Source organism: Canis aureus, chromosome 37, assembly GCF_053574225.1.
Source record: "Canis aureus isolate CA01 chromosome 37, VMU_Caureus_v.1.0, whole genome shotgun sequence".
Taxonomy (NCBI): Eukaryota; Metazoa; Chordata; class Mammalia; order Carnivora; family Canidae; genus Canis; species Canis aureus.
In genome coordinates, this window is record NC_135647.1 from 4,340,945 (window position 1) to 4,368,340 (window position 27,396).

General features: G+C 41.5%; 1 protein-coding gene across 1 annotated transcript in view; it reads left to right on the forward strand.

Annotated features, from left to right (window-relative positions):
- The window catches only part of DCDC2 (doublecortin domain containing 2), a 162,368-nt gene that overhangs the window by 113,281 nt on the left and 21,691 nt on the right, over positions 1 to 27,396 (forward strand). Inside the window, exon 9 of the mRNA XM_077886439.1 lies at positions 19,998 to 20,098. Coding sequence (XP_077742565.1) covers positions 19,998 to 20,098 — 101 coding nt within the window. The remainder of the gene's footprint in view (positions 1 to 19,997; positions 20,099 to 27,396) is intronic.

Genomic DNA, 27,396 nt, shown 5'->3' on the forward strand with positions numbered 1-27,396 from the left:
AAGCAGGCTCCATGCCGGGAGCCCAATGTGGGACTCAATCCCAGGACTCCAGGATCGCGCCCTGGGCCAAAGGTAGGCGCCAAACCGTTGAGCCACCCAGGGATCCCCAGGAGTGCACGCTTTTAAAGTGGAAAATTAATTGCCAGGCTTTTGGGGGAATATTTACTGAGGTTGAATTAGGTAGTCAAATTAAAAAATAAAAGGCGTGTCAGAGTTAACCAAAAGCTATAGTCTCAAGATATGCATATCCAGGGGCGCCTGGGTGGCTCAGTCTATGAAGTCTATGAAGTGGCTGCCTTCGGCTTAGGTCATGATCTCAGGGTCTTGGAATCGAGCCCTGTGTAGGCTCCCTGCTCACTGGGGAGCCAGCTCCTCCCTCTCTCTCTGCCTGTCCCCATGCTTGTGCACCCACACACACTCTCTCTCTCATATAAATAATATAAAATCTTAAAAACAAAACCCATACATATCTGTGTGTGTGAGATTGTATAGGCAAAACTTCCTACCTAAGTCTCCCTTTCTATAATGTATAGAACTAGCAAATCATGGGCTTGCCAATGTTGGAAGTTCTTTACTGGTTAAATAAAGAGTTAAAAGAATCTGACTGGCTGGTGTTACACACTGGTTGTGAAGGCGAACCAGCTGGTCGGTTCAGTATGGTTAACAGACTCTCTAGTCAGGTCACTGCTCAGTTTGCAGGGCTTCTTCATGAACTTTTATCCATCTTCCTGTGCACAGGTCTATATACGCACATAAATATGCATGCATAGATGGGTTTCTGCACACTCATTTGTATGCGTGTATGTTTATGCAGTGAAACCACGTGCATTTGCACATCACAAACTTGTTCATTTATTGGTATCCACTTGCCTGTTCTATATTGGTCACATATAACAAGCTCAAGTACAGCAGATACTCGAGAATTACTGACAGCTGATCATCTTTGTACATCTAATTGAAATGGAACAAACATTTTGTTCCACTTAAACATTTTTAAAAAGCACCTGGTGTCCCACAGCAGTGATGCATTTGCAAGTTTTTACTGGGACATAGATTCAGCTGCCACTTAGAAAAAAATGTGGGTGTGGTAGGGACCCCCCAAGTTGGAGGAGGAAAACCTGAGAAAAGGTGTTTATGACTTAGAAGAAAGGTCTTCACCCACAATGCTCTCCAGGTCATCTTGTACACAGAGGAGTATTTCTAAAACACGTACCTGCCAGAAACACATATCCACACACTTATTTTTTTTCAAAATTTTATTTATTAATGAGAGACACAGAGACGAGGCAGAGACACAGGCAGAGGGAGAAGCAAGCTCCCTGCAGGGAGCCTGATGTGGGACTCAGTCCTAGGACCCCGGGATCATGACCTGAGCCGAAGTCGGACACTTAACCACTGAGCCACCCAGGTGCTCCCACACTTATTTTTTTATTGATTGATTTCATGGTCCTGTTAGATGCTAAGCATACAAAGATGAACAGAATGTGGTCCCCTCCTTCAGGGCATTCAGTCAGGTGTGTTAGTTTTTATGGTCTGGGTGGCCAGTGCTCCCTGTGACCAGAAGGATCACAGAAGAGCTATAGCCGCAACCAGACGGAGGCAAGTCTTAGGGAATTGTGGAGCATCAGGTAGTCATGAGAGGCTCCCTGCCATCCTTAGGACAATGTCCTTAGTCTTGAGATGGGCTTACAAGATCTTTGCCTTCTGGCTGCTTTCTACCTTCTCGTTTTCAAGCATAGCCACACACCATGCGTGTAGGTGGGCACACCCGTGTGCATGTGCTCACACACACAAAGGCACACACCCACCAAGTGCTTCAACTCAGGAGAATGGAGCAGATCAGATTAGTAAAGACTCAAGTGTCATTGCCTTCTGTGATAGAATGCTCCACCCCCAACATCTCTGTTTGCTCACCTACTAGTCATATGTCAACATAACAGAACGATTTTTTCAGTTTTCAACTTCCAGTGAAAACACAGTGGCATTCGTTGCCCTTGACCTCCGGGAGGTTACCTCCGGCTTCATCTCACTTGGCGCCTTGGCTTCCTGTGTCACTTAACACTTGTGTGACTTCAGACAGGTCACTCAAATGCTTTCCATCTCGATTTCCTCTAGTATAAAATGAGATGACAATAGTATTGTTATGATCACAACCCTGTGAGTATTCACTGAGTTAATATATGCAGAAATTGCCTAGCATTTAACTCTTCTGACCACTCTTTTAAAAAAAAATCTCTAGCTTTGCCAGCCCTCTTTGGTTTTCTCACCTACCTCTCTGTGTCTTTCCACCTTCTTTGTTGCCTCTCTTGCTCATTTTGCCTCCCCTTGAGTGTCAGAGTCTCCGAGTATATCGCCTGACACCCCAGGTGGACACACTGATCCTCACCTGGGACTGCCCTGCCTCCCACTGTCCCCCCAGAGCAGCTCGTCTCTTGGCTGCTTCCAGAGTGGTCTATCTAAAACTCAGACCTCAGCATGTTCCTCATCTGCCTTAAACCCTGCCGGAGGCCACCCCTTCCAGGACCAAGCCCTTTTACTTGGCCTACAAAACTCCTTCCGCTGTGCGCTTCAGCTGGCCCTGCAGGACTTCTCTGTCACCATTTCCAGTGGGTCACTCATAGGCATCCTTCGCTGTTCCTCAAATGGACCTGAACTGCTGGGCTCTCTGACTCGCATGGCCTTGCACTTGCTGCCCTTTCTTTCACACCAGTTTCATCTCCCTTTCCTCCGTGCCCTCCCCTTGGGTGTTCGATGACTCCTTGGGTGCACCATCGTACCCCACGCAGATATCCAGCAGACCTCCAGAGCACCTGGTATGTGGTCTGCATATGTTGGGGGGCGAGGGCTGTCTCCTTGGGGTCCTCAGCGGCTACAGAATAGTTGCAGTGGTTGGTACACAGCTCAGACAGTGAACAAATGAACGAACGGGTGGACTGGCGGGAGGGCTTATAAACTGAAGCCAGATCTAGTGCTCCTCCCAGTGCTCCGGGGATGCCGATTCCAAGCCGCCTCTGCCCCTCAGGGAGAGAGAGACCTTCCCACATGCTTTCTCCTCTTTCTTGAGGGGCTTGGTGGGAATCGCATGCTGTGTGGGCATCCGCAGACGATCCAGATTGCCCCGATGCTCTGTGTGAGGGGGTGATCAGGGGCAGGGTCAAGGTCATTTGATGGATCAGACAAAAGCCGGTTCTCGCTTGTATTTTCCACTAGTGGGAAAGCTCAATACAGTGAGTTTAAGAACAGTTTTTACTCTTAAACTCTTTCAAATGAAGAGCAGTCTGAACTGTTTTCTCTCTGTCAGTTTTGCTTTGCTTTGTGAGTGCCGGTGTGATGGTTACACAAGCCCAGATGACAGGTCTTGATAGCTGCGAATCCTCAGACACACATCATTTGTAAAAAAAAAAAAAAAAAAAAAAAAAAAAAAATCCTGGTAGGCACGATCCCTGTGGAGTGCGATTTATAGCTTCCTTTTGGAGGTTAATAAATTCAGGGAAGTATGTCAGGTGTGCAACAGATTTACATAGATTGTTTATTTAATGTAAAAGTGTCTTTAGGTGTTTATTTCTTTAGTTATTAATTTGCCAGCATGTACCATCTCTGACAATTCAACAACCTTCCCTAAGGTAAGGCAAAGCTGTTGCGACCTGAATGAATTTTGTCAAGTGTGTAAGCCGGGCAGTGGAGTGCTGTCCATGGGCACCACGTTAGCCCTGCTCCATCCGTGTACACACCAGGGCTGGCCCACCCCTGCTTCCCTCACCACCACGCACAACCCTGGTGTGTGGGTCCATCTTCTGGCTTTAAAAGGGGCCGCTTACATTGTATTTATGAACAACATGGGATACACTTAAATATAAAATTCGACTGTCAGACTTTTCTGAATAGCATTCAGAATGAAGTCAGTCCGGTTAGACATACTTGGAATTATAAGTTCCCTCTTTATTTAAAAGATTTTTTCAAAAGTTTTAAATAGAGGTTAGTCAGATTCCATTTAAATAGGTATGGGATTCATGAATGAGCGCTAAATTCATTTGGCCACTAACTTCGAAAAAGAATAAATTGATTTTTTTAAAAATTTTTTATTCACACGTTGTACTCCTATAAAAATATACACTTGAGCAGCCCGGGTGGCTCAGCGGTTTAGTGCCACCTGCAGCCCAGGGTGTGATCCTGGAGACCTGGGATCAAGTCCCACGTCAGGCTCCCTACATGGTGCTTGCTTCTCCCTCTGCCTGTGTCTCTCTGCCTCTCTCTCTCTCTGTGTCTCTATGAATAAATAAATAAAATCTTTAAAAAAAATACACTTTCCTCATTACCTTTTTTTTTCCATGAAAATTCAGCTTTTGTCCCCAGAAGGGAAAATATATTTCAAGAAGCAAATGTGATTGCAAAGGAAAATAGTTTTGATTGTGATGGAACTTTGTGACTTCACTGTTGAATCAGGCATTCCATATTTTGATTGTTTTTATTTCATAGTCTGCTTTATTTTGCCACCCAATGGGTATACTGGTGTATTTGCAGCATAACTCATTACTCCTGCCTTATTCTTTTTTTTTCTTCTCCTGCCTTATTCTTAACTCTCCTCTCAGTGAAAAAGAATATATATATTCTTGGGAACTTTTAAGGAAAACTGATGGTTTTTCAGAGTTTCTTTACTCTGAAATAAATAAAATACTCTTGCTTCTCACTTTGGAGCTAAGAAGGAAATTGTCATGTTCTCACACGAGATTCAGTACCTGTTACGCCCACATCCTACATTAACATTTTCATCATCACCAGCATTTCTGATACAATCAGGTATTAAACCCCATGATTATTTTGGCAATTACATCTTTGATGGAAGGGTTCCAACAGTTAAACTCTAAATCAGGAATATATATAGTTTTACTTCATGTGGTAGAAGAATTATCCTGAAAGATGGCTAAAGGATTCAATAATAGGTTAAGTTTTTATTTTTTAAAAGATTTTATTTATTTATTCATGAGAGACAGAGAGAGAGAGAGAGAGAGGCAGAGACACAGGCAGAGGAAGAAGCAGGCTCCATGCAGGGAGCCTGACGTGGGACTTGATCCGGCGTCTCCAGGATCATGTCCTGGACTGAAGATGGCGCTAAACTGCTGAGCCACCTGGGCTGCCCTAGGTTAAGTTTTTTTTTTTTTAAGATTTTATTTATTTATTTGAGAGAGAGAGAGAGAGAGAGAGAGAGAGAGCAAGCAGGGAGCGGCAAGGAGAGGGGCAGAGACAGAGGGAGAAGCAGAATCCCGGCTGAGCAGGGACTCCATCCCAGGACCCCGAGATCATGACCTGAGCCAAAAGGCAGATGCTTAACCAACTGAGCTTCCCAAGCGCCTCAAGGTTAAGATTTTTAAAGAAAAGCTCACAGATAGAGTCTCCAGCTATCTGTCCACGAAGCCAAAAGCAGACAAAACTAACTTTCTCCAAATCACCACCCGGGCACATACCAGACTCAAGCTCTCATAGTTTAAGTTCTATGCCTGAGTTGCCAATATTTTTTTTTTAATTTTTAAAATTTATTTTATTTTTACTTTTCAGGCTCCATGCCCAGCATGGAGCCCAACATGGGGCTTGAACTCACAACCCTGAGTGAGATCAAGGCCTGAGCTGAGATCGACAGTCAGATGCTTCATCAACTGAGCCACCCAGGTGCCCGGCCAACATTTTTAAATTGATACCTCACTGTTCCCTGTTATTCCCACAGAGTTTCATTTCTTACACTTTCCTACAGTTTTGGTTTATTCTCAAGAGTATTCTCTTTCTCATTGGTTTTCCCCAAATGAACTCTAAACCACTCAACTTTCCCCTTCCCCTGTGTGCCTCCTTTTCTTCCCCATCTGGGCCTGCTACCTCCATTCTTAACTTTCAAATTTACTTCTCCTCCCCCATAACTTAGGAGGCAGCCTGGAACTTCAAAAGTAAAAGAGCTCTTCTTCGTGACTCCTCCAACATTTGTTCAGGTTTAGTCCAGTAGGTGTAAGCTGGAGTTGCTGACCTTCCTGGTGGGGTGCTGCTTCTATGGTGGGTATCATTTAAAAGGCACGGTGGTTGGGATGCCTGGGTGGCTCAGTGGTTGAGCGCCTGCCTTCAGCTCAGGGAGTGATCCCAGAGTCCTGGGATCGAGTCCCACGTCAGAGTTCCCTCAGGGAGCCTGCCTCTCCCTCTGTTTCTGTCTCTGCCTCTCTCTCTGTGTCTCTCATGAATAAATAAATAAAATCCTAAAAAAAAAAAAAGGCCCCACGGTTGGAGACGCTTGCACCCTGCGCCTGGCTCTGTGCAACCTTGGGCAAGTTATTTAAACCTCAGGTTCCTTATCCATGAAGTAGGACATAAGCACCTACTTCACAGGGTTTTCATGAGGATTGTGCTCTGCCTTCAGCAAAGCCAGGTGCCTTTTCCCAGTCCTCACTCTCCACTGGGTGCTGTGTGTAGCCTAACCATGTGGTGTGTCAGGGGCTTTGGAAGACATGAAGTGAATTTGAAACAATCCCATATCCTCTGTGTGACAGTGTCTAATTGTCTATCACATGATGCTGTTAGGGGCCAGAGTGAAAGTACAGAAAGTTCAGAGAGATGAAAGATGACTTCTGGGGGAGGGAGTCCTTGAGTCACAGCCAGAAGGGAAGCCTGAACAGGCAGTGTGGGCATTCAGAGATGGCGTGAGTGGAGGTGCAGAGCTAAGGAGGCGAGGGCCTGCTTGAAGGGTGTCAGGGGAGGTGAGGACGGACAGCCCAGAGCTGTCGTTCTTCTGGGTGAGAAGGGGTGAAGGGCCTAGTGACAGAGCTGTCGGATGTGTTGTTGGAAAGTGCAAGCTGGGCCAAGCCATGGTGGTCTGTAGAGATTGGGCATTCTCTGAGGAGTTTAGAACCTAATGCAGGAATGCAAGCAGGAATGCAAGAAACCGTGTTGACCTGATTAAGGGGATTATCTTTTGGGGTGGCAAGGAGAGAGGATTTTTATGCCTCTCATTTTCTCCAGTGTAGTGAAGGGCTTTTGAAATGTTCTGTGACCCACAGAATGAAAAAAATGTACAACACTAGCCAGGACATGCACACGTGTTTATATATATTTGTCTCGTGCAATAGAAGATGTGTGGAGCAGTAGTTACTATGTGTACTGCATAAGGCTGCCTGTATAATTTGCAGGGTCCAGTGCACAACAAGGACGTGGCACCTTTTGTTCAAAAAGCAGGAGAAAAGTGCTGTTAAAGATCCTTATACATATACTTTTCCCTTGCTTCTGTGGTCTTTCTCTTTCTCGATGGTGTTTTTCATTTGCTTTTACTGCCACTCTAAATAAAGAAGAATTAAATTAAAAATTTTCACCAACATGAACTTTGCCATTTATCTTTATATTGTGCAATGCCAGTTTTACATTGGCAGCGGAAGAGCATTCAACTCACGTGTGCAATCACAATCACACAGTTTATATTTCTTGGCTCATACCTGTGTATGCGTTCTGCTCTTATCAGACAAGTGCATGCTATTCGCTGCGCTTCTTAATATGCACACATTCTACCTGGACTCCTTACCCAGGGCGTGCTGGTGAGTGAGGAAGCAAGCCAAGGGTTACCTCCTGTTCCCTTCCATGCCACTGTTGCCAGCAGAAGCGCTTGACTTCTCCAGGGAAGTCACACAAATAAGAGAGAGCGAGCCAGGATTACCCCTGGTCTATCTTATTTCCTAGCATGCCAACGGATTCTTTCTTCCTTGGAAGCAAGTTCTGGTTTTAATGGCACGTGTGGCCTTGAGGGGCTGTCCGTGACCCCACCACCCCCTGCTCGGATGCAGACATCACAGGCTTACCTTGTACTCACTCTGAGTCTCAACAGACCCCCCAGTGTCGTGGTGGAACTCTGTGCTTGTTACGGGGAGGGCATTGTCTCACTGGATTTCACTTACAGAACACAGGTTCAAAGATAAAATTATTAAGAATTTCAAGATGGTGACAGCAGAGCATTAAGCCAAGTGGAGCGTTCTTCTTAGTGAGGGGCGGGATGGCGGGGTGGTGTGCAAAAGTTTGCTTCCCATGCCTCATGAAGCTGACCCTGGTGTCATGATCCATTTTCTATTTTCTTCTATTTTACTTTAAAAACACTACTTGCAACCCATTAAACTGAGGTCGCAATCCACTCATGGGTCATGACTGGCACATCAGAAAGCCTGCATTAAAAGCATGGTCACGCCATCTAGTTTCAATCACTGTATCTGAATCTTGCCGCTACCATGTGTCTGTGAACTTTAGAGTACTTTTGTTTTCTTTATGTAAAATGCAGGAGTGTCAGCAATGACTTCATAAAGTTGTTTTGGGCATCAAATGAATCTTACATGTAATGTGCTTAGAGCAGTGCTTGTCATAATAAGCATCCAGGAACTATTAGCTAATCATCATCATTATCAATATTGTCACTTTTATTATTAATTTACACCTTGCTCTAGGTAAATGCTGAAGAAAAAAAATGCTTCCTGACCAGATAATAAGCATTTCCATCCTCTTCTAAAATAGATATTTTTTGGGTTTACCAATCTTTGTGTTTTATCTTGATTGCAAGTATATGAAAACATTATAATAACCAAGAGAAAGTTAATTGTTATCCACTTAATGCAATGGAAACACTTAAAAATGATAGGTTAATGAAAGATTACTTTGTTTCTGTTTCCCCTTCCCCAAGATTAAAAGAAGTAGATTATTAGGGGGCATCTGAGTGGCTCAGTCAGTTAAGCGTCTGACTCTTGATTTTGGCTCAGGTCTTATCTCAGGGTTGTGAATTCAAGCTCTGTGTTGGGCTCCACGCTGGGCTAGAGTCTGCTTAAGATCTTTCTCTTTCTGCCCCTACCCCCATGTTCTCTTCCCCCCCCCCCCCCCGAGGAAAAAAAAAAAAAACCCAAAACAGAAAACCCATAAGTTAGATTATTAGTATTTCTCAATTATCAGTTAAGAAAGAAGCAAGAGTATTTGAAAAATACCTTCCCTGAGTTTTAGAGTCAGGATTATTCCTTTTTTTTTTTTTTTTAGGATTATTTCTTTTGGAAGGAAACTATTAGATGATGAACTTCAATTACAGGCAAAAATGTTAGAGGTGAATGTTTTCTATCTTTGCAAAAGTCCAGCATCCATAGATTTTTGTATAATACAGACTAATTTTGTAAGTCTCAACACTACATAAAAGAGAATTTGGTGGATACTTGGTCAATATATGTTGTTGAAGCAACGTTAAGTGTAAGTGAGCAAAATGTGGACTGATTTGTTTTGATCTGTTTTCTTTCTTGATAGTTTCGTAATAAATAGTACGATTTTGAAGCTAATCTGCATATTTCCCATCATTAACTGAAGCTACTGGGATCACTTTTCCCATTGATGGTTTGACTTTTTATGTTTCCTTGATTCTCTCAAATTCTGTACTAAGTCAATATATAGTCACTTTATTTCTGAATTTAATTGCTGATATGAGGGCATATTTGGGATTATATAGCCATCTTAACGATGGGACTCTGTAGACTCACTTATCTCAGGCTGTTTAAATAAAATTTGGAATGTGATAAGATATTGCAGAGAAAAGTATCTTACGCACAATGTTTTTGGTCTATTATTTATTGAGAGGAGCTCTTACAGAGTTTATAGTGATGTGCTGAATTGAGTATATTGTAACCTTCCTATTTAACCACCAACCAAAGCTAAGTTATATCTTTAGCAGGGCATCAATTCTGACAAAAAATTTATCATCTTCTCCAGAAATTACTGTGGAGCGGATATAAACACCTACAATGCTAAGAGCTCAAGAGATCTTGCTTTGATTGTCTAAAGCAAATAGAAGCATGCTATCTGTAAAATGCTGAAATGGTGAAATAGAAATGCTCTCACTCAGATTTAATGAACAATTCAGTCATATTACCTTGCACCAAATAGCTTAGATAAAAGATTATCTGATCCCTTTATTCAGAATGACTGGTTTGGGCCGATTTGCACACTTGTCCTGTGTGTCCCTTTACCCTGAGCAAGGACCGCAGTTCACAGAACCTCTAGCACCGGTCTCAGGATTAGACTTGTTTTTTTTTTTTTTAAAGATTTTATCTATTTATTCAAGAGAGACACACACAGAGAGAGGCAGAGACACAGGTAGAGGGAGAAGCAGGCCCCATGTAGGGAGCCCAATGTGGGACACGATCCGGGGACTCCAGGATCACTCCCTGGGCTGAAGGCAAACTCTTAACAGCTGAGCCACCCAGGCGTCCCTAGACTTGTTTTAAAGTGGTGATTCTTGCTTTATCCTTCCAGCAGTATTGGCATTGCTGATCATATTATTTTAAAGTATACCATTGCTGGTGGTTGAAAGCAAACATTGGAGTCTTAGATTCTCAAAGGAGTAATTTAGTAATAATTGGGATTAATAACTAACTTTTGAAAACAGTTACTCTCTTTTTATTTTCAGGTTTAAGCTAGATACTTAATCCCCTAAGCATATGCCATGTATGTGATTTGGAAACAAATATTTAGAGAAGTATTTCAGTCTTCCATCTCAAGTTTTATTGACTCCAGATAGATCTTGAAAATTTTAAACCCTGGTTTTTCTTCAGTCTTTGGATTTTGAGATTCTTGCATGAATTCTCAGTTTTCTGGAGCTAAGGAGTCTTTTATTTCTCTGTCTGGGAGGACTGTTAATGACCATACTAATTAGGCATGCAAGATGAAGGTGCCTGGTTTCCTGGGATGGGTGCCTCCCTGATGCCTCTGCCCCAACTCCCTGCAAACAGATTACCACGTTGTAATTCATTTATGCATTTTAGCTGAGGTTCAAACTCCAGTAAATGAGTAGAAAGAATGATTGGTATTTTCATGGCATACAGTTCTAGTTACCTTTGTGTCATCAAGATGAAGATGGTCTGCTTTGGTTTAACTTGGCCACGCGTGGATGGGAACTGTTTGCAAAAAAGCTTGGATTTCATTAGACAGGCTCATGCACTGGGGATATAGGTTTTGCTACAGCTTTATGGTGCTGACATCTGTGACAAATTCACTGAAAGCCGAGAGTCAGAAGAGATGGGATTTGACGCCCCATTCAGCCCTCCCCACCTCATGGCCTTGGGCCTCTGAATTCAGCTTTACAAGTCATCTCTACATCCCAGTGAATCATCTTGGAAGAATGGTCCACACTCCTGTCTTCACTTCCTCACCACTGTTTCACACCACACCCCAGTGTAATCTGATCTTCGTGCTCTACTGATACTGCTCTCACCTCATTGACCAGATCATTGGGATGCCAAACTGGAGGACACTATTTATTCATTCATTCATTCATTCATTCATTCATTCATTCATTTATACATACATACATACCAGTACATTGTTTTCAATCTGTATGCATTCCTCTTCTACCCATCCCTTAAACATTGCTTCCTAGAATTTTGTTCCCGGTCATCTATTCTCATTGCAAGTTATTTTCCAGACCTAAGACTTTATTTGTCAGCTGCATTCAGATACTCCCCAAACCTATATCCTCATCCTAGAACTTTATCCTCATTAACAGATTTGTATTGCCAACCCTTTACCTGACAGGTCCACTGAGATGCTCAATGTGGGTTCTGACCAGTACATCCAATTCAGATCTCATCATCTCCTTCCTACCATCCAGCCCCATTGTCTTCTGTCCCTCATTTTGGTAAATAAGTCTACTATCCACGTGGACACCCAGGCCCTAAAACTTAGCGTCGCTTGTGGCTCTTTCACGAACTCTGCCCTTCCATATCCAAGCTGTCCCGGAGCCAGGACAGCTCTGTGTCCCTGGTGTTCCACTCCGCCCATCCTGCTGCCACTGCCTTCATGTCAGACCTGTAAGTCTAGTGCAGGCCACAACCCCACTGAGCAGTGCCTGTCCCATGATCACAACAGATGCTATGTGCTCTGGGCTTGGTACCTCGGGACCCATCCTTCCATACATTGGTTCCCATAGCATCTCCGGGCTACCAGCATCTTGTTGTGTCTGTCTGACCCACATTCCAGACTTTTGTTTCTGTAGTCTCAGCAAGGCTTCTCACCCTGTGCCACATGGCCTTGTGGAGAACCTTCCATATCTCTTTCTCTGCACACACCCCTTTCCATTCAGGCAGCCGTCTTCCAGGGCAGTCCCCCACCCCCAGACAGACAGCCTGTGTAGCACTTGCTACACTTACTCTGGCCATTGATTTTCCCCGTAGATTCCCCAGCAGACAGAGAGCATCTTGAGGCCAGCGCCTTGTTCATCTTTTTACCGCTGGTACCCAGCACACCCCTGAGCTGGGAAAGGCTTAGTAAACGTTGACATAATGAATGAATGAATGAATGAATGAACACAAAGTTAAGGAATTTAATAGATCATGTATTTCTGTTATGTGCAAGTACTCTGTTTCCACAATGAAATTTCTCGAGTAGAGAACTAGTTTGAGGATGGCCGGCTCTTTTACAGACCACAAGGAATACACAAGATCATTTGAAGGTGGTTGGACGAGCCAGAATTAAGAACAGGAACTGAGAATTTTAGGCTGCTTATTAAGTAACTCCAAGTCACTGGGGTATAAAGAGGAACAATTCAATTATCCTGATAAACTAAACCTAATTTGCAGTGGAATTTTTATAAGGTAACAAAATTGGAAATGAAAAAGTAAAGCCATATATCCTTGTTGGCTTAGGTATTCAGAGGTACTTCATTATTCTTAGTCCTGTGTACCTGATACAGACTTTAGAAATTATACCAAAATCTTCATAGTGTATACCATGGCTAAGAGTCATGAATTCTACATATTGTATATGTGTGCTTCATTCTTTGTCCTTTGAATATTTCTGATTTTGATGAAAATCTAAACACTTGTATCTAAAAAATATTTAAAAAGAAATGCAGGGCTAAGAACAAAATTGCATACAATCTGGGGAAATAAACGATAATCATCCTACTTTTAAGTCCTGTCTACTCTTGCAAAATTTTATTGTATAACCATGACAGTTAAGATCGAGTCTATGCAGAGTACACAGTCAGATTTAAACATCAGTTGTGTAACGGGTGATATTTAATACTCTGGAGTGGGAGTCAGGGAATAGAAAGAAGCCACCACATATTTTAAACTGCGGCAGACAAAACTCAGCCTATATAAGCATATGGATAAAGTTGTTTTCATGTAGTATTCTAAATTGCCAAAGAAAAATATCACTTGTGTTATTCTTGTTTCCGTGAAGAGTTTCCATTTGGGTTTATGGGACATAATGAAACACATGGAGGAGATTAGTGATTAAAAAACATTTGGGTTCTATTTCTGTACTACCTCAGACATGCTCAGAACATTCACTGTCATGTGCTTTGATTCTTCCTAACAATAATATACTTTGATGCAGAGGAGTGGAATGAGGAGGATATTATAAGTATAAGCTGTAACAAGGATCAGGGGAGGGTCGACCAGTATCCTCTCATAAGGAAGCATTAACATGTGGCTCCATTCTTCCACTCTGCCTCATTGCTTGCTCAACTTGAGGGGACTGCCTCATCCTGGGTCAGCTTTCTGTAAGTGCTTTCTTTAAAGTTCAATAAGATATGATGACAGTAATCTATCGATGAAGAGTTATGTATTAGACATTGAATATATTTCACATGTGAATGTATTCCCATTAACATTAGCTAATGAAAATAATTTTTTATGTCACCTTCTTACCAATTTTAATCTTAATTCTGTCTCTGGTAACTAATGTGACACATACAAAGTGTGTAGCTTTTCTTGTAAATAGGCCTATGTATTTTTTTCTTCTTCGAATATTATTTTATACACCGAAGGCTATAAACTCCTTGTTTCCCTACATTTTTTTCTCTACTGGGTTTAATGAGATACCTTTTAAAATTAATGTCTTGTTTCTAATTTAACATTTCTTTATGAGGCAGTCTCAGTAGTAAATCATAGTAAAACGTTTATAGTCACATTAAACTTTTCTTACTTATATGTAGAGCTTCCACTTAATAGATACCTAATATTTCCAGAGAGTACTCAGAACTGGACATTATGCTCTTATTTTTCTTTTTCTTTTTCCTGATACATTGATTTCAAACATTGAGGACATCAAAATATGGCTTACAGTACTACTTAAAAATGATTTTTAAATAATTCTTGGCAAGGAAGTATGCTTTAATACTAATGATCACTGACTCCATGTGCCTATCATTCATTACTTGGTAACTTCTCTTACTCGAGAATGTCTGAGTCCTGTGACATTACTAACCTGACTAAGGATGCTCTGAGACCAGTAAGTCCTTCCATTTCTGTTGCTCCAGCTGCAGAGGCTACACAAGCATGAGCGTCTGCTTTCCCTTTCTGCAGGTCGGGGGGAGCATTCCTATTTATGATGAACTCCACGGTAATGCTGTGACTGCTCTACCTCAGCAGCTCTGCTTTCATTTTTTAGGCAATAAAATTCATAAGGGATAAGTGAAAAATAATTGAGGAGCATTTTTATTTTTACTAGCATGTTTGCTATTGCTTTATGGCGTAATATACACTAAAATGTCTATTCACAAGTCAGACAAGAAAGATTAGAGCTGCATATGGGCATATGTGCATCCAAGCATTGAACTTGATCCTTAGTATAGTAATTGAATGAGAGCAGTATTGTGTATCAAATTTATCCCTGTTCTTTAGTTTGTTAGCAAATGGCTCTTATTACAAAAGTTTCAGGGTAGGGAAGATGTCAAAAAAAATGGAATCCCTTTCCTGCTGGCAGATGAGTCGGTGTCTGAGGGGGGCAAAGTGAAAAGAAGTAATAATAGAGGAGGAAAACCAAAGCCAGTGGACTTGAAAGGGTTTCTCTGACCATTGCCTGAAAGGCAGGAGGAGCAGATGGTGCCTGAGGCTGCGGCCCCCATCCAGGAAATACCTACAGGAGTCAGAAATCGGGTTTGCCATGGCTACTGCCCTGATGTTTTCTCTAGACCATGATTTTTAGACACGTGATATATTAGTTTCCTCTTGCTGCGGTAACAACTTACTACAAACTGGGCAGCTTGAAACAACAAACAAATTCATTATGTTACAGTCCTGGAGGTCAGAATTCCAAAATGGTCCTCACTGGCTTATAACCGGAGTGTTGGCAGGGCTCTGTTCCTTCTTGAGTCTTGAAGGGGGGCAATTTGTATCCTTGCCTTCTTTGGTTTTCAGAAATTGTCTACATTTCCCTGGCTTATGATCCCCTCCATCTGCAAAGCTAGCAATGACCAGTCAAGTCTCTCTGACACTGTTACCAATGTGACCCTGCTTCTCCTGCCTCTCTCATTTATTTATGAGGACTTACCTGATTACAGTGGGTCCTCGAGAATAATCCAGGATAATCTCCCCATCTCATGGTCAGCTGATTAGCAATGGTAATTCCATCTTCAACCTGAATTCACCTCTGCCCTGCAATGTGACTTATTCATGGTTGCTGAGGATTAGGACATGGACATCTTTGGGAGGCTGTTACTTTAGCTACTGCGCATAGCATACAGAGTTGAGCCCTGTGTAGGTTGTACTCCAGCCTTCTTTCTCCTCAACCCCTGTCTCCCCCTCCTTATCCAGATGCAGTATTGCCACATATGGCCAGATGGGGCATAAATCCTCTAACAGCATGAAGAATTAATGGACTGGACTAGTGGCTTTTAAATTGTATGCTCCTTACATTTTATCTCAGGGCAGCAAATGTTTTTGAGTTGTCTGCTCTTCATTTTCTCAACAACACCTTTTGAATACCTATGTGCTGAACTCTATTACGTACTGGGGATCAGCCACGCACAGTATGGGCAAGCTACCTGTTCTCTTGGAGCTAATGGGTTGGTGGAGACTGACAAACACTAAAACACCAAATAAACAGGGAAAGTGCCAGCTGCTAATAAATGCTAGGCAGAGGAGTAAGAGCAGCAATGAATGACTGGGTGGCTGGTTAGTGGAAGAGGAAGGAGGAGGGTTTCTGAGAACTGAATGGCAAGGAGCAGCCAGTCATGTGAAAAAAGGGGAGAGAATACTCCAGGCCGAGGGAATAAGAAGTACAAAGGCAGGAATGAGTTTTCTGTTGGAGAAACAGAATGTAGCTAGAGTTTAATGGGCAAAGGGAAAATGGTATGAAGTGTGCGCCAAGGGAGGGTAAGTGCCTGGTCACACCCTTGTAAGCCATGGTAGAGAACTTGGGTTCCATGAATGATAGAAAAACATCAGAAAGTTTCTAAATAGGTTTTCTCCTTTATTGAGATCACTTGGCTATTTTGTGGAGGATGAATTGCAGGATAGCAAGAGTGAAGAAGAGAGACGATGTGTAAGCTTTGCGAAAGCCCGTCCTGTGGATAATGGTGATTAGACTGAGTTGATAGTGGAGATGGAAATAATATTCACAGATCTGGGGTATAGTTAAAAGGAAATTGAATTGACAAGACAACAATGGGATGGATACAGGGAGTGAGAGCTGGATGGAAGTGAAAATAATCCCTAGATTTGAGGATTGAGAGGTGCTGCCATTTCCTGGGGTAGGGAATAGAGATGATGAGCAGTTGCTGGGGGCAGGGAGGGGGACCAGAGTTCTGTTTTGACCATGTCAAGGTTGAGATGCCCATGTGATATCAAAGATGAGCTGTTCCGGTCCATTGTCAAATTAATAGTGATTATCTCTTGGTCATGGAGTTAGAAAGATGTTTATTCTCTTCATTTTCCAAGTTTTCTAAAATGTGTAAGTATTATATAAATAACGTGGAATCAGTACATGCTGTGTAAAAATATTTTTCTCTAGAAATTCATATTTCTCTATTTTTAATTTTATATATATGACATGTATGTAAATATTAAAAATCCTAGTAGGCTTTCTCCCATCACAGAGTAATTTCCTAGCTGCTTTTTTTTTCACTACTATTTATTCCTGTGAATTCCCTTCTGACCTTCCCTTCTTTCTCTGTGCTGCTGAAGGAGAGGGCTTACACATCGGTTCACTGATAAACAAGACCCTGCACCCATCCCGGAGGCAGACACCTTTATCTTTCATTTCTCTGTGTCACTGTACACAACATTGAGTTTTGTTGATTTGTCCCTTTGCCTTTTATATTCTATGGCTGCCATTTTCTATTCCAGTACCCTTTCCATTTTATTTTATTTGTCACTGATTTTATTTTTCTTTTCCTGTGAAATGTTTATCCTAAAATGCATCTACAAGTCATTCGTGGCTCTGGTTGGATACAGTTAAGCATTTTGCTGGATGTATTTAAGAATATATTTCTCTCGTATCTGTAGGTTTCTCTTGGTAGTGTCTTTGAAAGCAAGCACAATGCTTGGATGCAAAAATGTCATCCTAAAAAGTCATGTTACTCATGTCATAACTAGAGTGCTGCATCTTTCTCTGAAGGCTGACTCAAGGGACATTTTGGGGATGGGTATGATTATTGTCTTCTGAGGTAATCTGGAAGGTAGCAATGAATGCCAAACATGTCTAATTTTCCATTTAAAACCATAATGGAGGGCAACCCCGGTGGCCCAGCGGTTTAGTGCCGCCTTCGGCCCAGGGTGTGATCCTGGAGACCTGGGATCGAGTCCCACATCAGGCTCCCTGCATGGAGCCTGCTTCTCCCTCTGCCTATGTCTCTGCCTCTCTCTCTCTCTGCGTGTGTGTGTGTCATAAATAAATAAAATCTTTAAAAAAATAAAAAATAAAACCATACTGGAGGGATGCCTGGGTGGCTCAGTGGTTGGGCACCTGCCTTTGGTTCAGGTCTGATCCCAGGATGCGGGATCGAGTCCCACATCAGGCTCCCTGCGAGGAGCCTGCTTCTCCCTCTGCCTGTGTCTCTGCCTCTGTCTCTCAGTCTGTGTCTCTCATGAATAAATAAATAAATAAACCTTAAAAAAAAAAACACACTGAAGATAACCTTTGATAAATTGTGTAGCCTACGTTTGAAATCTGCCCCTGCGCATTCTCACGGTTATGAACTCCACATGTGAATAAGTCAGAATTTCTTTGCATTCTTTCTGCCGTTGTTTCCTTGGGTTCTACGTTCCAGTTTGCTGGCGAGACTGAGAGCTTACTGTGTCTCTGTTGACTCCCAGTTTTGTAGACTTGATTACTCCCTTTCGCTTTTCCTCCTTTATGACACAGTAGTTGTAAGCTCTTTTCCTAGTCCTTCAAGTGGCCTGCCTTACACTCTTGTTGGGTCAAGGATGGCTTTACTGAGTGTGTAACCAAAACTGTGCATTTACTCTTGCCTCCATGAAGACATCAGCGCATTCCCTATTTCACTTTCTATATTATTTCTTTCTGATGTGGTGGAGGTTTTAGCTGAGTTTTCATTTTAGGTTCATGTCAGTATAAGACAAGACCAAGTTAGGACATAATCCTTGGATATGCTGTGTGAGCCAAGTCTTTGGGGAGGATTAGTGCTGTTGATAACCCAAAATAGTTGCCAATGCTGACGTCATCATTTGGTGATGATTATTTGTAGGGATTCCTGTGTATATGCATATTTTCAGTTCTCCTACACCTAGAGGATATTTAACTGAGAAAACTCTAATGAATGAAAAATTACTCTGGATTGCTGAAGCATACAAGAGCTGATGGAAGGAAGGGATCATTGGGAGAAAAGACTTGGTTGGATGATAGGAAGAACCACTCTGGGATTAAATGATTGCTTTAGATAATCCTCAAAAGGAGTTAATCCATGTGAATTAATCAGCTTTGAGGGCAGCTTTGTAGTCCCTGGGTTTTAAAAAGGAGAGTAGAGAAGCCAATATCCAGTCAAGTTCCAAAAAAAGTAATTAAAAAGTAGAATGGTTTCTCTAGGAGAAACAAGAAGGGCTTGAGTTTGGGTACATTTCCTCCCTCCTTACCTCCCCTTTTCACCTGGTTCTATCTTCTAAGTGCCCGTAGTGATCTGCTTACCCTGTTCTAGCACATCCACCAGGGCACCTTACTGGGGTGTATATACGTCTCTGAACATACACTCATTGGTCTGTAAGCAACCGGAGTGAACAGCCTACATCTCATTTATATCTTAGGTGGCCAAATGGACTCACCTGGTGCCTTGCATATAATTGGTCCTCCACAAATGTAAAAGTATGTTTTTAATTTTGTCATAAATAACGAGTGACTTTATAACTCAACCATGACACGTGTCAGAAAATTGTGTTCTGGGAAACGAGCTTCCATTGGAGAAATAGAGGAGGTTTTAAGATAAGAGATGAACCCATATTTTCTAGACTACAGGGGTAGTCTAATAAATTTCTAGAGAAGGAGGTGAAATTTCCATCCCTGGAGATCCTTGAAAATTGCACGCAGGAAAGATCTGGGAGGAGGACTGAAGCATCACACCTATTTTGGGGCGCACAGATAGAATGACAAACGATTCTGTGATTCTTTGATGACTTGGCCTGGAGGAGAAAAGACTGAGGGGAAACAGGAAAACAGTGGTCCATGCTTTCTGTGGGAAAACAAGTCATGGGAGCTTAACCTAAAGCCTTAGACATTTAGATTACATTTTACGGTTAAGGCTTTTGAGACCTAGGCTGTGAAATCCTGTGGAAATCTGCAAAATAGAAGATTGATTTGTGTGAGACCTGGAGTCAACTCTGTGATTCTGTGGCAGGGAAAAACAGTATTTTTTAGAACAATATTTTAAGAGAATTATTCCAACACACTATATTCAGTGTACTCTAAAACTAGTATTTTCAGGCACCAAGCCTCATCGCAGCTTTGTGGAAAGGAGTGGGGAGTAGATAACAGGTGTGAGGTCCTTTCTATGTAAATACTTTGCAGGGTTGTGTTACTAGATCAGCAGCCAGGGGGTGAGAAGGAGTCTGGGACACAGCTCTGCCTTGCTGGGTCAGCCTTGTCTTCATCACTGACCCTCTTCCCTGTGAAAATGCAGAAGGTGGAGGGGAAGAGCTACAAAAACCCTGTGCAGTTTCAACATTCAGCCACATGATGTCACAATTGGATTTTTATTTTCACTGTGCATTTGTCTCCAATAATAGATGAAGGCGTTTTCAAAGCCGGAGCAGAGAGGTCTGAGACACGGGGAGCAGCAGAAGTCCAAGAAGATGAAGACACTCAAGTTGAGATCCCAGTTGACCAGGTAGTCCCCACGTTTTAAAAAATATATGTAAGCTGATGACCACTTTTTTCTTTCAAGTTTTGTGTTATCTGCTCCAGGCTATTACTACGCGTATGCTGGTTCAAACCTCTCAGGTGCTGGGTGGCCAAGTGACCTACAACATACCGTCAGGTCTTCCTAATATTCCTACAAAGAATAGCCATTTGGGCTGTCCTTTAAAAAATTTTAAACTTTTTTTATAATCATAGAAAATGATGTAACTTAACAAATAGCGTTGAAGAATGAGGTGGATTGGGGTAAACCATGAGATAACAGAGAGGGAGAAAGTTTGATAAAGAAAAAGAATATTGGGAAAAAAAAGAATATTGGCTGGGGATTTTTATCTTGAAAAAAGTCCTCCATTTAGAAAAGCAATTTTTAAAAAATGCTGTGATATTCTCTCCTTTAAGGTCCTTGGAATTGTTGTGGGTGGAATTTATTTTTCATAAAATAATTGCTTAGACAAATACAATTTGCTATGTGTGTCTTGATTTCAGACCAATGGAACACTGTACTCATAGGAGTGAGAGAATGAGACTGAGTGTGTGAGTGTGTGTGTCTGTACATGTTCTTGTAGAAGGGATGAAGTAGTGTTAGTGTTGGTTAAATGATGCAAAAAATAAGTCAGTTAGGCTTTTTAATACAATTCAACCAGATTTCTTACATTGCTAAATGGAAGATGGGAATTGAGTTGGGGAGGGGGAAATCATCACCCCAGGTTCAGGGGAATGAGAAGTCACGAGGAATTGCCACTTGTCCTCTGACTATTATGGTATTTCCTTTTCGGAAAGCAAATTTCACAATCCAGCAGGTTCCATAGATGATCTTCTCAATTATATTTGTCTTAACAGTGTGGCAGTGAAATTGCCGCTCGATTATTCCACAGGCATTTCCCATAAGCATCGCCTTCCTGATGAAAAGCCTAATGTGTTAAAAATCACACAGATTTCAAAAATCCAATTTATTACCCAGGATTAGCTACAACTCATAATTTTTCATAAACTCCAGTTATAGGTATTTTTTTCCCTGAGGGAAAATGGAATTTTAAGTCTTCTCTGAAGCTATAATTAAATGTTATATTTTAAGACAAAGAAGACTAATCATCATGTCTATTCAGCCCCTGACAGCTGCCCCAAAACAAGACGAATGGATTCCAAAGTCAAAACGCCAGATATCAAGAGAGAAAAATCTTACCATTATTACCAAAAGAGAAATCTCTTTGTTAAAAATCACTTAACATGTTTCAAAATCTGTGCTAGGTATTTCTTTACTTGTAAGTTTGGTATTGTAGGGAAGTGGGGGAGCTGACGGATGGAATGGTCTCTGATACTACCAGAACAGCCTGGGATAAGTGTGTGCAGAGCTTCGTTTCTTATCTGACTGGGGAGGGTTAGCTTATTAAAATACAAGTATGGAGAGAAAGTGAGTCAACGGATTGGTAGAAGCCAGGCAGCATCAACAATGATGTTGGTTTGAAGGAAATAAAACTGGGTAACAAAAGGTCAGAATTCCTTTCTTCTTTGATCCTATTAATAATAGAGCTGGAATTGGCTAGCACATGTGGCTGGCAAGACATACTTAGGGGGGTCAGGTGTTAGAGTCATTCCCTCTATGGGCCGGTGAGCTTTTGCTCCATATCCTAAGCAGCCATGGTGTGGAGAAATGCGTGGAAAGCTCCATTACAGTTAGAACAACTCTGAGGATGGACTCTCATGGTGTTCTTTGTGAAGCGGTCGGTACCCTTTACTAAGTACCTACCAAGCGCCAGGCATCGTCCCAGGCACTTTTATCTCATGTAATTGTGTTGACAGCCCTGAAACATAGGTCTTATCACCCCTACGTTATATATAGAAGGCAAGTGAGCTCATGGCAGGTAGAATTGCTTGTCCAGGATTGTACCATTACATAGAGGAGTTTGTTTTTGAATGCACGTCTGTCCAATTTCAAAGTGTATGAATGATCCAGGGAAAGAGTATTAAATGCAACAACAACAAAAACAAAAACAAAAACAAAACTCCAAAAGCCAATTATTAGATTAATGAAGGAAAAAATTCCTGCATAAGAAAGGAAAATGTAGTCATCCTATACTACTTGGCTCAGCTATACATGACACTTGCATACACTCCCTTTTGGGCCATACCTAGTTAACTTCTTTGGACTGATTTCCTTTCATCCAAATGGTTCATATTATGACTTTAGTCAGAGGGCCATGGACAAGCGTGTGTGTGCATGCGTGCATGTGTATGTGTGTGTATGTATAAATATCATGTGTAATTGGCCAAGTAATTTATCTCTGCCTGAAAAGCAGATCAAGTTTTAGAGGTAAATATTGCTAGGAGCCAATTCTCCCCTTGTGTTTCTGCATATCTTATGAGCAGAGAGACAGGTTGCCTTTGTTCTGGACTATCTTTTCTTTTTTTCCTTTTTTGGACTGTCTTTTCAAAGATGTTTGAATTAGCTTGGAAGACAGATGTAGTGACTTCCTCTGGAACAATCATTGTCAACTGGAGGCAGTCTTGCCTCTAAGGGATGTTTGGCAATTTCTGGGGACATTTTTGATTGTTAAAACTGAGGGAGTACTCCTGGCATCTGGTGGGAAGTGGCCAAGGATGCTGCTAAATATCTTGTAATGTGCTTGACAGCCCTCACAACCAAAAATTATCCAGTCCAAAATGCTAATAGTGCTGAAATGAGAACCCCTGGTGTCGAGCAAAGGCCAGGTTTGTTTATTGTCCAGTATAATAAAGATAATGTCTTCCTGTGATGCAAGGGTCAGGGAGATTTAGTATCTATTATAAAAAATATGGTGCCATCAAACCATATGCTCAAAACTAGTCAACATTGGGAGCAGCTGGGTGGCACAGTCGGTGTAGGATCCGATTCTTGGTTTTGGCTCTGGTCGTGATCTCAGGGCCTGGGATCGAACCCTGTGTTGGGTTCGTGGAATCTTCTTAAGACACTCTTCCTCTCCCTCTGCCCTTCCCACTCCTGTATGCGTACTCTCTCTCTGTGTCTCTCAAATAAATAAATACATCCATCTGAAGAAGAAACTAGTCAAAATTGCCAATGTTATGTTACGTATGTTCTGGCACAATAAAAGTATTCAGAAAAGATTGGGTTCTTTCCATGGTGATATCCTGGCTACTGCTCTTGTTGTGAGCAATAAAGTTCTTTGTCTCTGACCCAGGAGTCTCATGTCTTTGGCCATGTCCATGAAATCATGGCAGGCTAATGAGTAAGCTTGTAAGTAGGGTAAAACTTCAGACCTTCCATAGGGCTTGCCTCTGCTGCATGGTGTGTGTATGTTTAAGTGCATGTAAATGTGGACTAATTGTAGCTAAGAACATGGCTCAGCTCTGTCCCGATGTTCAGACTCTTGTCATTTTTTAGATGATCTTGGATCTAATACTACTCCCAAACCCATGGGAAACTGAAGAATGGCACTTTTTAAAAAATGTATTTGAGGAGGCCAGAATAAATATTGTTTCTCAGGAGAGAGTTTAGGTCTAACAAGAATAAAGTACTCTTTTAAAAATTAATTTTTTTTGCATGCACACTCCCAATCAGTCTGATTTCTCCTAAGCAGTGGAGCAAGTGGTTACATCCTGGCACTGGTGACTCATGTGGCACTTATAAATTGATGCTTTTCCAAGCTAAGGAGGTAAGAAATGAGCCTGCTCCGAGTTAAGTAAACTGCCTCTAATAAGATCAAGTGGAGAACCCACCATCATCTCAGAAACCCAAGTAATCAAATATCTATAAAATAGGCAAATAACAAGTTATATTTTGGATTTTGTAACATTGTAAAAGAGGGCAGAAGATGGGGATAGTCACTTTTGAGTGGTTTCAGATTATTTTATAGCTCTCCTCATCCATTTGCAGTTAATTTTAAATAGTAAAATAATGAGAATTACAAGATTTTTTTATGCTAAGTAGTTTCATTAAATAACATTTTATTTTATTTTTTTTTATTTTTATTTATTTATTTATTTATTTATTTATTTATTTATTTATTTATTTATGATAGTCACAGAGAGAGAAAGAGAGAGAGGCAGAGACAGAAGCAGGCTCCATGCACCGGGAGCCCGATGTGGGATTCGATCCTGGGTCTCCAGGATCGCGCCCTGGGCCAAAGGCAGGCGCCAAACCGCTGCGCCACCCAGGGATCCCCCGAAATTACATTTTAGCTATATCATGAACACTGGAGCAGTGAAAGCTTTTTTTTTTTAATTGGAGATTGTGATATATACACTTCTTGTTTATTTAAAATATCATTAACCATTAATAAAGTTACACATATAATCTTTTTTAGAATTTAACAATTACAGCAAAGGTAGCAATGCCATGCCTCACCCCTTCTCACCTGGTTTCCTGTTCCACAGAGATAACCCATGCGAACCAGTTCCGTTCTTTCTCGTAGAATACACCATGATATTTGTCAACCATACAGCCTTCCCTCTCTTCCATTTTAATACCTCTGAAATCTTCGGATCTTTTTTTTTTTTTTTTAAGATTTTATTTATTTATTCATGAGAGACAGAGAGATAGAGAAGCAGAGACACAGGCAGAGGGAGTAGCAGGCTCCACACAGGGAGCCCGATGTGGGACTCGATCCTGGGATTCCAGGACCACGCCCTGGGCTGAAGGCGGGCACTAAGCTGGAGTCACCCAGGGATCCCAAAATCTTCGGATCTTAAAAGTGATTGCATGTCATCGTTTAATTGGCTTTTTCCCCTCTTATTCTAAGAGGTACATAAAATAACGGACATCCTTTTAAATAGGTGATATCTCCAATTTAATAAAATAAGTTTCTTGATTTTAGTTTTCAGATTTAGATATGATTAACGTTATCTCTAATGCCCCTGGAAGACGGTTATTTAAAACCCTTACTCTTCCCACCCACCAGTAAGGCCACATGCCCGTGCGCTCGCACACACGACCCTCTCAGTTCTCTCCACTCTGATTTTGTGATGATTTTTGGTTAAGTCAGTATTTAATCTGCATGTCATTTTTACCATGTCAGCTTTATTATTGTTAGTTGAGCCACAGAGTGGACTCTTGTTACATTTCCTGAGTACCACTCTCCTCCTCCTTCCTATTTTAGTACTTGTCTTTTTTATTCATTTGCTTAGTTTTCTGTGTAGCTATTACCAAGCCATTTCTAGACTCTGCTAGGCAGTTGACTTCCTCTTACTCTATGCAAGCGTGTGCAGTGATGATACCGTTTCAACTTCATCTTTTCCTCGGACACGTCTGTCATTCATTTGCCTCAGGCTGGTTAGGTATTCTCTAGATCTGCTTTTTAGAGTTATCCTGGTATTTTTTTTCTTTACCATTATTTTGGGAATTTCCTTCACTTCTTTAGGGGATGGCTCTCTTATTTCTTTGATTCCACATCTTCTTTCTGGTTACACCTTCATTTGTTGTGGAATTCACCCAAGTAGCCTCCTGGGAACAGCTGTATGGGAAGCACCTGGTGTTTCAGGCTTTCCAGGTCTGAACATGTCTTTTTCTTTTTCCTTTATTATTATTTTTTTTAAGATTTTATTTATTCACAAGAGACACAGAAAGAGACAGAGACATAGGCAGAAGGAAAAGCAGGCTCCCTGAGGGGAGCTTGATGAGGTACTTGATCCCAGGACCCCAGGATCACGACCTGAGCTGAAAGCAGGTGCTCAACCACTGAGCCACCCAGGTGTCCTGAACATGTCTTTTTTTCTACTAAAACTTGACAGTAGGATGGCTAAGTATAAAATTTTAGGTGAGATAATGATTTCTTGGAGAATTTTGAAATCACTACTCAGTTGTCCTTTCCATCCAGAAGGGCAGAAGGGAAGTTTGATGCCATTCTATTTCTTGAATCTTTGTAAATAATCCTTTTTCCCCTCTTTGGAAGCTTTAAGGCTCTTTTTCTTTGTTTCTGCTGGGTTTTTTTTGTTTTGTTTTGTTTTGTTTTCTTTTCTTTTCTTTTTTTTTAAATTTTTTTTTTAAATTTTTATTTATTTATGATAGTCACAGAGAGAGAGAGGCAGAGACACAGGCAGAGGGAGAAGCAGGCTCCATGCACCGGGAGCCCGATGCGGGATTCGATCCCGGGTCTCCAGGATCATGCCCTGGGCCAAAGGCAGGCGCCAAACCACTGCGCCACCCAGGGATCCCTGTTTCTGCTGTTTTGAAAATTTCCAGTTATGTGCCTTGGTGCAGCTCTTTTTCCTTACTGGACTTGGTACAGAGAGGGATTTTTTTTTTTTTTTAAGATTTTATTTGTTTGAGAGAGAAAGAGAGAGAGACTTCTTAGACTGACCTTCCACTTATCTCTCCTATGTTCCACCTCTATAATTTTTTCTATTTTTTCAACTTCTTTTAAAATAAGAGATCCTCAGCATTTATCTTCCATCTCTTGTTTTTTCTTGTCATAATATTTTTAATTTCTAAGAGCTCTTTCATATTCTCTGAATATTCATTTTTATAGCATCCTATTCTTGTTTTATGGATGGGATATCTTTATTATCTCCAAGGATTCATCTACTATTTTAAACTTTCTTTTCCTGTACTATCTCTGTTTCTTTTGAGTTTCTTTGTTTCTTTCTAGGTTTTGATCTCTGTCTCCATGTTAGATGTTCTTTGGCTGCTTGGTTAGATTTTTTTTTTTTTAATTGAAATATATCTGACATGTAACATTTTATAAATTTAAGGTGTATGTTTGGTTAGATTTTAGGGTGAAGCATTAGGGAAACTCTATGCTTATGGGCACAGCTCCTCAGGTTGGGGGAGTTCACTGCAGGGTGATTGGTTTTTGCCATTTCATTGGCAGACCTCCATTTTTCATTGTTGTTTTGGGTTGTCTCTTTTCTTTGAATGGAATCTTTCCAGTATGTCAGCATGACCATGGGATGGGGACCTTGGGATTTTGTGTTAGGTAAAGAGATTTATTCTTGGTTTCAATAGGTGTCCTAGGTGCCCTTGTTCTCAGCTGCACTGAGTCCAGCTCCCTTGTAGTTCAACATCTTTAGAGAAGAAACCTCCTGTATTTCTCAAGGGCGGGGGTGGGTGGGTGGGGAAGAGTGGATCTGGGGAGTCTTTCTGCTTCTTTTAAAGACTCTAAGCCAGTCCCCCTATTTTTAGTCACACTGACCCCTATTTACACCACTTCTTCCAGAGAGAGATGGTGCCGCCAGTCCCTCAGCCTTCTATAGGTCCTTCAGCATGCAGAGGTTTGCTTCTTGGATTCTCCTCCCACAGGAGCGAATTTTAATGGTATCAGTTCTGCTGTTACTGGC